Source organism: Mya arenaria, chromosome 11 (genome assembly GCF_026914265.1).
Source record: "Mya arenaria isolate MELC-2E11 chromosome 11, ASM2691426v1".
NCBI lineage: Eukaryota > Metazoa > Mollusca > Bivalvia > Myida > Myidae > Mya > Mya arenaria.
In genome coordinates, this window is record NC_069132.1 from 4,723,857 (window position 1) to 4,738,485 (window position 14,629).

A 14,629-nucleotide genomic window follows, 5' to 3' on the forward strand; every position below is an offset into this window, starting at 1 on the left:
ACATGAACGCCGATTTTCAACAATATTCTGCCGATTACCTTGTTGAAATATAAAATGCAGCACCATCATTTTTCAATTGGTTCTGGTAATTTTGTTACCCTCCCCCCCCAACCCCCGAGCATGAGAAACCTCGCCAAAAGAATAGAACTAGACAGGAACGTGTTCGCTTGCAAAACGAAATCTTCATTTAAAGTTGTGGTTTATTTTGTATTCAGATCTCTAATCATAGAAGTACTTGGGGTTTACTAATATTTGTTTTATTGTTAAGCTTCCTCAAGTTAATGCATATTTTGATAAGATTAACCTTTTGCGTTTTTTCACTTTTTTACATTCAAGGCACTATTGCACATTTTAGAAAATAACACAGGTCTACCATTGTCATGAAAAAAAATAATGAAAGGCGAAAATGGCAACTGCCGGGTACTGATTTCTGTTGGATACTGCTCCCCAACCAATACACATAATTCATAAAGAGTGTACAGAACAAAAGCAACAAAACAAAATAAGATGGGGGGTTTTTCTATCCGAATTACCGCAGGTCCAGATTAGTGTTTACTGTACAGTTTTGTATGTTATTATGTTATTCTTCGTTTGTCTTTGCTTTCTTGTAAAAATAGAATAGACTATTTAAATTTTCTTACCAAAGCCTGGCCAGGAGGATGATAATCCTTCCTAGATATCACTCAACCACTCCTGTTTCAGTCGACATTTTTCTTTAAACAACGATAATTATAGTTGCAACTCAAATTCTTGTCACAAGTTTACTTTTTCTATTAGTAAACATCTAGCTTGTTGTTGCTGCATCCTATAATAAACCATTGTTTCATTTGGCTACCTTTGTAAGGCATAATAATTAAATGTCCTAGGATGAGAACTCAGGGAGATCATTTGCAGAACTTAGCAGCCAATAAGTACTTTTACCACGATGCAAGAAATGTTGACCGTACATCAACATATTTGTTGAAACGTTGGACGTCATGCATGTCAAACCAAACTATGATCTTGTATATGTTATTTTTTCGATTATTATATTATTGTTTAAAACAGAGAGTCACGTCCAGTCATCGTTCAGTGTTATGCATTTGTTTTTGTTATTAGTCCGTTTTTCCTTCACTTGCAACTCAGAGTGTGTATACCACCTGATAAATTACCTCATAAATGCTTCGTCAGAAGGCAATATTTGTTCTTGAATAAAGATTTGAAAACAAAGATTATTTTACTATTTCTTCACCATTTTAAATGAAACATAGCACAGTTTTTCGATTCTTACAAAGCTTCACCTTTAGTCTATTACTAGATTTTATTTATGAGTTTAGTTTCTTAAAACACTTCGACAAACCTTTTCACAAAACCGTCGCCAGATGGAGCACGGTCAAAACATTACTTTGGAAACAGGTTTGTCAAGGTATTTGAGGAAACTAATTAGTTAATCAAACGCCTGTAATAATACGTTAGCGGGGATATTGAATTAAGAGACACAAACTTTCCTTCGTTTCATTGAAACTGGTGAAAAGCTGTTTTATTTAATACGAGTCCATTGTAATTAAATACAACTTCATGGACGTGATTCGATTAAAAGGGGTCGGTACTTCTGTTTTCCATTCATTGGTACAGTGACGCGTAGTTCCCCTTCGTATGTCAGAACAAAACGTTTTTAATGGTTTCGAGAAAAACTGGATAAGAATGTGTGCCGAGAACTTGTAAACATAAGGATTGAAATTCATAAAAGAGTGTACAGAACGCACTTCACTGGAACTGCCATTTTGAGCGGGGTATTCAAGATTGCATGAATGCCACCGAAATGAATTTCAATCCTTAAATGGGGACGGTCTATACATGGTAGGGTTTTCTTTATAAAGACTTTAAGTATCTTCCATGGCCGAGAGTGTAAGATAGGTACATTTAGACCCGAGCGTAGTGTGTTTTGCGGAAACGAGGTTTACCGAGTTTCCGCAAAACACTCTGCGCGTGGGTCGGGATTAAACTATCTTACACGAGCGGCTATGGTAGATGCCTTTTCCCCACCTCAGTTAATCAAAATTAAGTAAAGATGTATTTTTTTGCTGGAACTCTTTTGTGCTTAGTGAAAATAATTGCGTATGGAAATGCTTCAATTCGCGGTTGTCATGGAAATGCGCGCAGTGATTCAGATTATGTTAATAGTCAAATCGGTCTTTAAATAGTTCTAAGGAGAGTGACGCATTTTTTCTTGAAAGGTGCGTGAAAACTGTTTTATGGTGACATTTGAAGCAAGAAATAATTAATAAGCGTTCTTAATATTGCCACAAGACAAGGTTTCCATGGTGCTACCGACGACAGTCTTCAACAAGGGAGGTATAATTACAATGTGGCGACCATTAAAACGGAGTTCCATACGGGCATTTTATCTTCGCCCTTGGGCAAGATAGAAATTTCTAGCATGGTTAAATTATTGGATCTACTAGGTGGGAGAAATATATTTCTACTGCACTCGGTTTTGTCATTGATGACTACGATTACAAATACAGGAATGAAATGTTTCGTCGTCGTCAGCCGTGTGGTGTAAAATCTTAAATAATTGGGTTTGGTCATGTTAAAACCGTTATAAATGTACCTAGTACATACTAATGGGACTAATGACAATTTATATTTGAATGAGTAAATATATCTATTTACATGTATAGCTTATCAATGTAGTCAACTACTCACATGCAATTTAGTTGGACAATCATATTGGTAAACTTGGTACACTTGTAGATGTGAATATGATTTGAAAAAGCTCAGAACACATTCTGGAATCATCTAATATGGCCGCTTAACTTAAGATGAAAACAACCCCCCCACAATTATCATAAGTATGCTAATATATAATTGTGGTAGTCACTGTGTCCTTTTTTTAACTGCATTTAATAGTGATATGTAATGACTAGTAAGGTGTTGAAAGTAAACGTTTTCGAAATTGAAACAAATATTTCTAAAAACAAGATTTGTTTTGACGTTGTGGCAACCACATTTTTATTAAATGATTATTGAGTTGCAGTATTGCAACAGTTTTTTTAAATCTAATTTTGTGTAATTTTTATCTCTAAATATGGAACATATTTCAGCATGTATTGCCCATGCCCCTAATGATTAACATACTGCATTGACTATAAGGTAAACATCAAAGCCATTTCAAAGCCAAAGTAAAAAAGATATCACTTTGAGATTCCGGTTCAATCTTATTTGTATCCAATATGGGGTGACATATTTGTAAATTGAATATTCCTTTGCACAATCTTACCTTTTATACGATTATGGACTTTCTAAAATATGTGCAGGGTTTGTGAAGAAGCCATCTGTGGTTTAGAATGTCGTTTGCAATGCTGCTTTGGTGTTTGCTCAACAAATTATGGAATTAATTGTACATAGCTGTTTTTTGTTGATTTGGTGATTTTGTGTTCTATGTCTTTGGCGTTTGCCCATTGCCACTAAACCGGGTTTATGTTTAAACGTTTTGCTACTGAGCATGTTTCTGTAGCTATTTGCATAAATATTGGAACTGATGAGCCCTGTTGTGGAACGTTTGACACGAGAAATACTGGAAGGCAAGACAAAAGGATCACTGTAGATGACCTAATTGTAAAGAATACATGTGCATATGCATATTTACTACATTTTTTAATCTTTTTTATACTTAACATTTTGCAACATTTATTAACTGGTTTTATGTTATGCTAACAAACAAATTAGAATATATTCTGTATTCTCGCTAAGATGTTTCGCTGATGTAGTGTCAGAATTGCTTGGCTACAAATAGTTCATTAACATGTACAATCAATAATTCTTTAAATGTTTAGGGTCAGGGGTCCTTTTGTTTCATTATTATTGGTAACTGGGTAGATGTTTGGCCATGACTTACCATCCTATTAAAATTTATTTGTGTCCAATCAATTCTAGGAAAAAATACAATAACTCTTGTTTGCAATATTCTTCTTTGCAATTATTACTGTTATGTGATAATTTTTATTTATTTATGGATTGAAATTCGATTTTTTTGCATGTTATTGGGGTATGATATGCAATAGGGCTGTTCAAAATGCTGGTGGTCCTTCGGATACCATAACCCAATAAAATGCAAAATGTCGAATTTATTATTCTTATATTTACATTTATTTAAATGTACATTTTACAAATAAATTGATTATTCAAGAGAATTTTCTCTTTTTTTTTCTCTCTCGTTGTTCTAAACGTTGGGTAAACTCGAACAGCTACAGTAACCTAAATCTATAGAACAATGAATGCGCAGAAAAACTAGTTCCTTATTGATGGGTTTAATTTCTATATTTTTAAGGAAAAGTATATTTTAACAACGTTTTATAACTGTATTTCAGCTAGAAAAATACAATTGGAGTCATGAAAAATTAACAATAACATGAAAAGAACAAAAATATCGCCGCCTACAAAGTTCATATTATATCTCGCTAATACGCTATACTAGCGTTTGTTAGTCACGAGTTTTCAAATTGGAGAGAAATTCAAGTCAATTTAAATGTTGAGCGTTATGTTGAAGAATCAGTGTATGGTGTATGAACCATGTTGGAATACGGTGTTGGACAAATTAGCAAGTGCATTGTCATTTCTTTGGAATATAACATCGGATGAAACGACAGTGGTTGTGGATTGGGTAACGTGTTAAGCAATTGGAACTTTCGCGGAAGGAAAGCCAGAGGACGCGAGAAGACTTAGTGTTGAACTGAGCTCTAGCTTCTGGACGTTGATGAGGCACTACAATATGTTATTGTTTCATTTCATCGATTTTATGTTTTTGCCAGATGCTCAATGCTTACCAAATGTCAATTCCAAATTCCGAAATAAGTCGTCATCATTACCATTTAATATTTCTTCAACTGTTCCATCCATCATGAAATCAAAATCTACATTAAAATCAATCAAATTATCGTTGCTCATTTTGTTTTAACTGCTTTACTGCAGATTTTAGTTTTGCCAATAATTTTACTACGATTTCATTAAAAAAAAATAGTTCCGTAATAAATATGCCCCGCCCATTAGTATAATTGCACCCAAATGACAGGACATAAGTGTCGAACAAATGCACGCGATTTCGATGGGAACTGCCTTGCAATTCATACAGAAATAATGTGAAATTGATAAACAACAACCATCGTTAAGGAATAAAGTGTTTATGTCAATATTTTCTGTTTGTTACATATTCTTCTAATGCGTTTGTGTACTTTATGACAAATGCATAGTACTCTATTGTGAAGTTTGGCTGAGTTTTTAAGATTTATAATTAAAACATATATAAATGTTCTATATACATAAGTAGATTTTTTTTTTTAATAGTCTACAAGATATCAGTAAATAAATGTAATATATTAATTTTCATAATTTAGATGGCTTTTTACATATGTTTTTAGATTCAAAATCAATTTTTAATTGTGTAAGAAATTGCCCTTGTAGTTTTATTGGCAAGACACCTCATTTTAAATCAGTTCTTGAAGCACAGAAGAGTTTTGAGTTCGACTCTCAGCAAGGGCCTTAGTCATCATACCAATTTCATAAAATAAAAATACGTTCAACTGGTTTATACTTTTAATTGTCATACTGTTTAGTTCACGATTCTACTAGTATGCATGTAAACCGTCAGTTAAAAATCTCATGTAAAATTTCTTTTCCAGCCACCAATCATGGTTTTCTTCGTAGCCAACACATGCTGCAGTGTTCATCCATACTGTATCGAGGAGTGATTAGGAACTGCTCTGGCCCAGAATCCTTTTTTCATAGAGCATGTTTATCTTCAGTAATGAGACTTGCTTTTTACAGTGTGTGTATACCACGTGATAAATTACGTCATAAATGCTACGTCGGAAGGCAACATTTTGCTTAAAATAAAGACTTAAATCAAAGACAATAATATTTATGCGAAACACTTATTCATGTTATTACAGAAGTTTGATCAGGTAATAAGTTTCATCAAACACTTCCGACAAACCTGTTTCCAAAATAATTTTTGGACGGTGCTCCGTCAGACGGCCGTTTGAAAAAATGTTGGTCGAGTTTTGTAAAAACTTAATCTCAATCAAACTCTGGTAAAAGTCCGAAGGCGGGGCTCCGTAAGCGGCGTAAACTGTGCTATGTTTCATTTAAAATGGTGAAGAAAAAGTATCTATGTTTAAAGTCTTCATCCGGAGCAAACGACGTAGCATTTATGACGCAATTTATCACGTGGTATACACAAACTATTTAAGAGCTTGATCCCCATTCCCAACCTTTTAAAATAATTCAGTTTTGGCCCAAAGTACATCTGTTGTCAGTTGAAATGTATTTGTCTGCTCAGCGATTACAAAATAGATAGTTGTGCCTTTTGAGCTTTCTGTCTAGAATTTAGACAATGTTGCGGTTGGATGTTGGCTCATTAGCAGCATCGTCGGCATAACCGACTGAAAATGTACTGTTTATGGCGTACTCATTTAACAGAACCAGCTCAATCTCATGTATTACCTTCTTCTAATCTTTTCTAAGTATAAACATTCAAATATTTGGATACCTGAAAGTGTTGTGTTTTTTTTTTCATCGTGTTTTTGTTATCTCCATTTTCTATCATCTTTCTAACATCACCGCTGGTCAGTTCTACGAATTTAGGGCAGGACTGACCTGTACTGCTAGTTTCGGCAGATATGCATTGAAACAGTGAAACACGGTCAGTATCAAAAAAATAATAATGCCAAAACCATTTAATTCTTCAAACTCTTTGTGTGTGATTTCATTAATTGTTTGGTTTTCTTGCAATGGGGCTGGAATGTGCTATTATTAAATAAGTCGCCCTAATTGGCCTCAAATGACCCTCGTCTGAGTTAATCTATTGACGTATTCCTTAGAATAAATACGGTAGCAGTGGAGTAAAATATTGATTTCTTCAGGCCGTGATGTTGCAACTACTTGTTTACAAACAATCATGTGCTCGGAGTGTATTGAAACAAATCGGCTCTTTCTTAAAACTGGTTAAGTAATGAATGAGTTATATTATATTATGGAAACAAAACTTTAATATAATTTAATGAAGTAGTTACCTTGTTGCCTGTCACAGTTTCAACGTTCGAACATTATTAACACGTGGAATGTGCAATGCACTTGAACTGACATATTTATACCAATTTGTTTAGTTTCTGTTTATAAGTAAATACTGCAATATGAATATTCAAGTCACTTACTGATGGTGGTTCAAACAGTGAGAGATTGTATTCCTGTATTGAAAGTAGTGATTATATGTGCGGAAAATAGAACAATTACGAGATTAAACTATAATCAAAGTAACGAAAAAAACTTATTCTTACCATGTTTGGTATGTTTTTAAACTTTAAACTTCATAGACATAACAAAACATTGTGAAATTGTATGTGGTTCGTTGAAATAATACGCTTATCACGAATTTGTAATGGAATTTACATGGGTGTGCAACATTTATGACGTTATTAAGTTGTTTTAACGGGATCCTTGATGTCTTACAGAAAATATCTTTATCAAGTTTGGCTTTCTGTGGCGAATAGTATTTGTAGAGCGAGGAAAGTGTCGACATATAAATGCTCTTATGAACGGAACATAAAGAGAAGGGATGGAGAACAGCCAGATGTAACTATTCAAATATAATGCAAACTAAATAACCAAAATCGTTTAAGAAATTTAGAGTAATTGTTTAAAACGGAACTAGAAACTACCACTTTAAGTTTTTCTGTTCTATGTCATTGGCGTTTACCCAGTGCCATTAAACCGAGTTTATGTTTAAACTTTTTGCTACTAATTATCTTCAAAGTTTTAAGACATTTGGTCATTTTATTGCAGAAACAGTGTTCTTAGTTTATTTCGAAACCGATGTGGACACTTGCAGGTTACATTTTGTACGATTTGAATGAAAACAAAGTGATCTTCTTGGCATTTGGATATGATGTCTTTGATTAAATAGACGTATTTAACATACGTTTTATAGCAACTAATAAAGATGCAGAAATACTCCCCAATAAGATTAACCACAATCGATACAATTGTTTTAATATACCAAAAATGATAAATAGATGTCGAAAACAATGGTTCTTATAAAGGATCATGAGTTAAAATTGACTTAAAAAGATATTTGCAGAAAACACGATAGTTCTACCTAATAAGACGAAAGTAAATAACATTAAATCTTTTAGCATTCACCAATCATTTAATATTTTTGCGCTTTCACCTTTTTAATACACCGTCACACTCTTGTTATCAGTAATTATTATTTTTCATAAATGCATTATTTTGTAAGTAGTTAAAGGTTAATCATTCAAAATTTATGTTTATTAAACATGTATATGTATTGATTTTAAACGAGAGTGTCACTTTAAGCTGATTTAATAATATTTATAATCGTATATTAAAAGTAATAATTAATAATTGATAACATTTGTATTTCTTAAAATGACGACATTTGCAAAAAGCGTAAAGCAAACCACAACATTGAAACCTGTTTACTCCATATTACGTTTGCCATCGGCAAGTATCCTATTCCGTCAAGTTGAACTAAAATCAATTAACAAAGACATACTTGTAAAATGATTTCTTTTATCTTAAACCAATTATAGCAATCTTAAGATAAACGAATCAAAGTAACAAATCACGGTCACAATCACTCGTAAATCAAACTAAAATGTTATTGATAACACAGGCTTAAGTTTTAAATACATAATGCAATTGTTAATATGTTCACATAATTTTGTATGTTTGATCACATATAACAGTTAGAAGTTAAATTATTTGGCAAGTTCTGACTTGCTCAATTAGTAGATACCATTTATAAATTTGGCGGTAACGATGAAATTTATTGCCGTTCATAACATAGGGGTTTCTCTCGAAACAAATAATTCTTATATATATATTATATAGACAAGGGGTTGAACTCAAATTTTGCAATCCTCCAAAAAAGGAAGTTAACAATATATTACAGTTAAATTAATGATTTTGTTATAAATAAAGTGACTAATGTCAATATACAAATGACTTTTAAAAGACCGAAATCAACAAAGTATTAAATTATCCATAAAAAATCCATATATATTATCGCATTTGGACACACGTTCGCAAAAATCCAATATATGAAATTACCTAAGTAAATATCACAATGCGTGTAATGTTGTACGATCACATGTATCCAGTTCGATGAAGTATCATAAATTTGAACACCAACCACTTTGTTCGTTGTAATTGTATGATTTACACCACTATAATTTGCGAAAAACAAACATCGAGTCTATTTTAGTCTTTCCTCGGCCATTTTGATTTCCAACACTCCAGTTGTATCCAGCGATTTCATTGGCTGATGACTGGCTCCCTCGTCATACTGCGCTATCGGTTTGTAAACAGGCTGAAACGGGAACAAATCAATGTAAACAATTTCTACTTCCAGTTTCGATATTATTCGTGAAAACAGGTTATATAACCAGTAAGAATGAATATATGTTGCAGATTTATATTTATGATAAGGAAAGAAGTTTTATAAATTAAAATATCATACTGCATTCATTATCATAGGCGTTTAACAACGATTTGTAGATAAAAATGAATGCTGGACAACAACAAGCCACTAACATTGCCATTGCTGGACATAATTTGTTGCTACTTGGTGCTGCTGGCACCGGTAAATCTTTTGTTGTAAAAGAAATTTTTGATCGCTTGTCCCAGAGAGGTGTCAACGTTAAAGTAGCATGCTCAACAGGCATCGCATGCACTGTTTATGCCGACCACATGGCAGCTTGAACAGTGCACACATTTTCAGGACTTAGTGATGGTCGGTACAGTCCAAATGATATCAACACAATCCATGCCAACACTGCCCATTTCAAATATGTCAACCATAATCTTGATAATGTGCAATGTATTATCGTTGATGAGTGTTCCATGTTGAGCAAAAGAACTTTTGAATTAATTATTGCTGTATGCAGCAGGAAAATATCAACAGTGCAGCTTATATTTGTGGGCGATTTTTTTCAACTTCCCACGGTGGCAAATTTGCTTTATGAAGATGATGGTTAATACTGTTTTCAAAGTCCACAATTTGCTTCAATGTTCTCTCATAAAATTGTACTGAACGATAATGTGAGGACAAAAGATGAACAGTTAATGAAATTGATAACAGAAGTATTTTCTGGTGGCATTTCTGCTGACAGTGAGAAGTTTCTGGCAAGTTTGAAAAGGCCATTACCAGTTTACCAAGCAAGTGACAGTATTAAACTATTTGCAAAGAATGATCTGGTAGATGATTTCAACCGTACGAGCTTGCTTGATTATCCTGGAGATTTGTACCAGTTCAAGTCAACAGACTCCGAAGACATATCTGGGATTCGTACAATATCTGCCCCTGAAATACTTTGGGTAAAAGTTGGATGTCCTGTGATTTTGCTACAAAATTTATCCGACAAACTAGTAAATGGACTAGTAGGAAGAATTCATAGCATTAGTGTAGAAACTGGGCCTGTAGTGGAATTTGCGACGATTGGAGAAACTGTCAGTGTTCAGAAAGCTAAGTTTAGTGGTGAGTATTTTATCAATCTAGGTCGGTATTCATTAAACATCTTAAGCCTTTTCCTAACTTAAGTTGTTCATAGTTAAATTTAAAGAAATTTTCAGCTTTTTACTATAAAAATATTCAGCAAAGTCAATGTAAATAAAGTATTTCAGAAATTAATTATGTTTTCATATCTTATGACCAGTGAGATACTTAAAGCTGCACTCTCACAGATTGATCGTTTTGACAATTTTTTTATTTCTTGTCTTGGAATGAGCCAATTTTTGTGCAAATGTCTGGAAACCAGTGAAATAAGACTGCTTACAAAAGATCTGATAACAGTTTTTCATGTTTGTGTTCAAAATTGATGTTTTATGACTAAAAGCATTACTTATGCCTTAAGAAAAATGCAATTTTCGGCAGCATCCCAAAAAAATTGAGATATTTTCTATTGAGAGTTATCTTATATGACTGAATTGAAGGCGTTGATGCAAAAATCAGCTGAATCTGAGACAAAAAATTGTCAAATTTGTCAATCTGTGAGAGTGCAGCTTTAATTTTGGAGTGTGACAAGTTGGGAAAATACCATTCCTGCTTTATGAATATTGACCCCTGCACACTTTAATCAAAGTTTACAGAAATGTTTAAGCATCAAATGCCTAATAATTAAATCATTCCTTTATAAAGTACATGGGGCTGATTAATGAACCAATATACCGAAAAGTAATAATATCAATTATTACAAGTTTATAATACTACAAAAAAATGATTGCAAAACAAACAACAGATTTGTACTAGTGATTAGTGATCATTGAAATCATATACAAGGTCATTCTTTTAATATTTGAGTATAATATGATACCATCACTTGCTTCGTCGGATGGCAAAAAAGAGATGCTTGATTTTCACATTTTTACCGCCCAAAATGTAAATATTTCTTTCAATATTTCAGTTCTCAATCCTGCTTTGAATACGAATATTGCTGAGCGAGAGCAGTATCCACTGAAACCAGCCTTTGGACTGACCATACATAAGGCTCAAGGAATGTCACTGAACAGGTTTGTGAATTTTTACCTTTAAATATTTAAAAGTATTATGTAAAACAGACTTCGATTAATTTTAGCAACAAGTTTGTGCATATATTTTTCTTTTTATATGTTTCAGAAATTTAAATTGAAGATTGTGCAAGTAAGGATCATTGGGTTTTCCCTACACATTTTTATTTTGCCATCATATATAGTTTTTAAATAAAAATATCAAGAGAAACCCATGTGAATATGATTTGTAAATGACTTTCTAATCCAATGTGTTTTGCCAGTTCAAATTGTATAGGTAAACAATACGCTTATTATCCCATGAGGAAGGGAGAAGGGAAGTGGATATGAAAAGGATTTTTTGAATTTTTTTAATTATTGCCTGTTAATCATTTTTATTCTTAATTTTTATGTGGGCTTTCCTATGGAAGCGTCCAGGTGCCAAAGTGAAAAATATTTTCCAGTATACTATCTCCTAAAGAGGAGATACTAACTCATAATTATGACTTACTAAGTCATAATTAGGAGATACTAACTCATAATTATGACTTACTAAATCCTAATTACGAGATACTATCTCATAATTAGGAGATACTATATCCTAATTAACTCATAATTATGACTTACAAAGTCCTAATTACGAGATAATATCTCATAATTAGGAGATACTATCTCCTAATTACGACTAACTAAGTCATAATTAGGAGATACTAACTCATAATTATGACTTACTAAGTCCTAATTACGAGATACTATCTCATAATTAGGAGATACTAACTCCTAATTATGACTTACTAAGTCCTAATTAGGAGATACTAACTCATAATTATGACTTACTAAGTCTATTGAATATCTTTTTTTGCAATGGTTGATGAACACAAATAAGACAAAATTGTCGTGCAACACATTGTCTCAACATTACTTAAACCAATTAATTAAAACTAGATCTATCACTGAAGGTGAGTTATACCCCCGAACGCTGCCTCTCATTATGATTTATCATTGTATGAAAGTTTATGAAATTCCATCTAGTAGTTTTCAAGTTACTGTGCGGACAAAAGTTTGACAAAAAAAGCACAGAAAAAGGCAATAACTCTGTAATTTGCTAAAAAAAGTGTAATGACTCATGTACAATGAACTCCTTCTCATTGTGCTGTACCATTGTATAAAGTTTTATTACATTCCATCCGGTAGTTTTCAAGTTATGCTCTGGATAAGCAATAAGTAACAAAGGGCAATAGTTTTGTAATTGGCTGAAATAGAATTGCGGTTCCTGTACAATGCATTTCCTCTCATTATGATCTATCACTGTAAGAAGTTTTATTGAATTCCATCCAATAGTTTTCAAGTTATGTTTCGGACAAGAAAAAGTAACAAAGGGCAGTAACTCTGTAATTGGCTGAAATAGAATTGCAGTTCCTGTACACTGCACTTCCTCTCACTATGATCTATCACTGTATGAAGTTTAATTAAATAGTTTTCAAGTTATGCTCCGCACTAGAGAAAGTAACAAAGGGCAGTAACTCTGTAATTAGCTAAAATAGAATTGCGGTTCCTGTACAGTGCACTCCCTCTCATTATGATCTATCACTGTATGAAGATTTATTAAATTCCATCCAATAGTTTTCAAGTTATGCTTCGGACAAGAAAAAAGTAACAAAGGGCAGTAACTCTGTAATTGGCCGAAATAGAGTTATGGTTCTTGTTCACTGCACTTCCTCTCATCGTGCTTTACCATAATATTAGGTTTTGATAAATTCCATCAAGTAGTTTGCAAGTTAATGTCTGGAAAATGACAACAAAAAAAAACAAATAAAGGGAAATAACTCAGTAATAGGCAAGAATAGAGTTAGTATCTCCTAATAAGCAGTTAGTAAGTCATAAGTATGAGTTAGTATCTCCTAATTATGAGATAGTATCTCGAAATTATGACTTAGCAAGTCATAATTATGAGTTAGTATCTCCTAATTAGGACTAAGTAAGTCGTAATTAGGAGATAGTATCTCCTAATTATGAGATAGTATCTCGTAATCAGGACTTAGTAAGTCATAATTATGAGTTAATAAGTCGTAATTAGGAGATAGTATCTCCTAATTATACGATAGTATCTCATAATTAGGACTTAGTAAGTCATAATTATGAGTTAGTATCTCCTAATTATGACTTAGTAAGTCGTAATTAGGAGATAGTATCTCCTAATTATGAGATAGTATCTCATAATTAGGACTTAGTAAGTCATAATTATGAGTTAGTATCTCCTAATTAGGAGATAGTGTACTGGAAAATATTTTTCACTTTGGCACCTGGACGCTTCCATACTTTTCAGGTATTGGTATCAAAGTTCAAATAAAGATAGATCTTTAAATTCATGAGAATTTATCAAACTGTGCTGTACACAAGAATCATAACTCTGGAACTTATAATTAATGTCCTTTGTTCATTTGGTCAGTGCTGAGCATATTTTACAAATGTTTTTATGTTTGTTCTTCAAACTTTATATACATATACATGTATATGTTATTAACAAGATGTTCTCTGCACAAGAACTGGTTTTAAAATTTGAACAATTAATGCCCTTTGTATATTGTTTTCAGTCTTTATCACCTGCTGAAAATCGATAGACTGTGACAGTGATCTAATTGTGATCATCTGTAGTGTATTAATGATATATTTCAGAGTAGAAATAGACTGCCAGGAAATATTCAGGCCTGGACAGCTTGGCGTTGCCTTGTCAAGAGCTACCAACAGCCATGGGCTGCGTGTCATCAACTTTCACCAAAGATATCTCATTAAGCCTCCTGCCCTTATCACTGAATTCATGAGGAAAGAGTCAGCAGAGATCCTACAAAGTTTGACTTGCTGCCAGACACCAATATGGTAATTTAGGTTATGTCAAAGTATGTGTAGTAAGAGTTTAGAGTTATGTTAATGAAGAGTTTTACCGCGCTGAACCCAAATATACAATATTTGAAAGAATGAAATCCTTTTAGGTTCATTTTATCCCATAATATATACTAAATTTCAAGTTAAAAACTAGTTGAGATCTTTTTTCAACAGATGAAAATGAAAATAAACAAAAATCTGC

At 32.8% G+C, this 14,629-nt stretch overlaps 1 protein-coding gene across 1 annotated transcript; it reads left to right on the forward strand.

Moving 5' to 3' along the window:
* Positions 1-9,564: 9,564 nt before the first annotated feature.
* On the forward strand, positions 9,565-14,425 carry LOC128207809 (uncharacterized). Its single transcript, XM_052910949.1, is given in 4 exon segments — positions 9,565-9,643; positions 9,965-10,537; positions 11,463-11,568; positions 14,221-14,425. Coding segments are annotated over 4 exon segments (963 nt in total).
* The last annotated feature ends 204 nt before the right edge of the window (positions 14,426-14,629 follow it).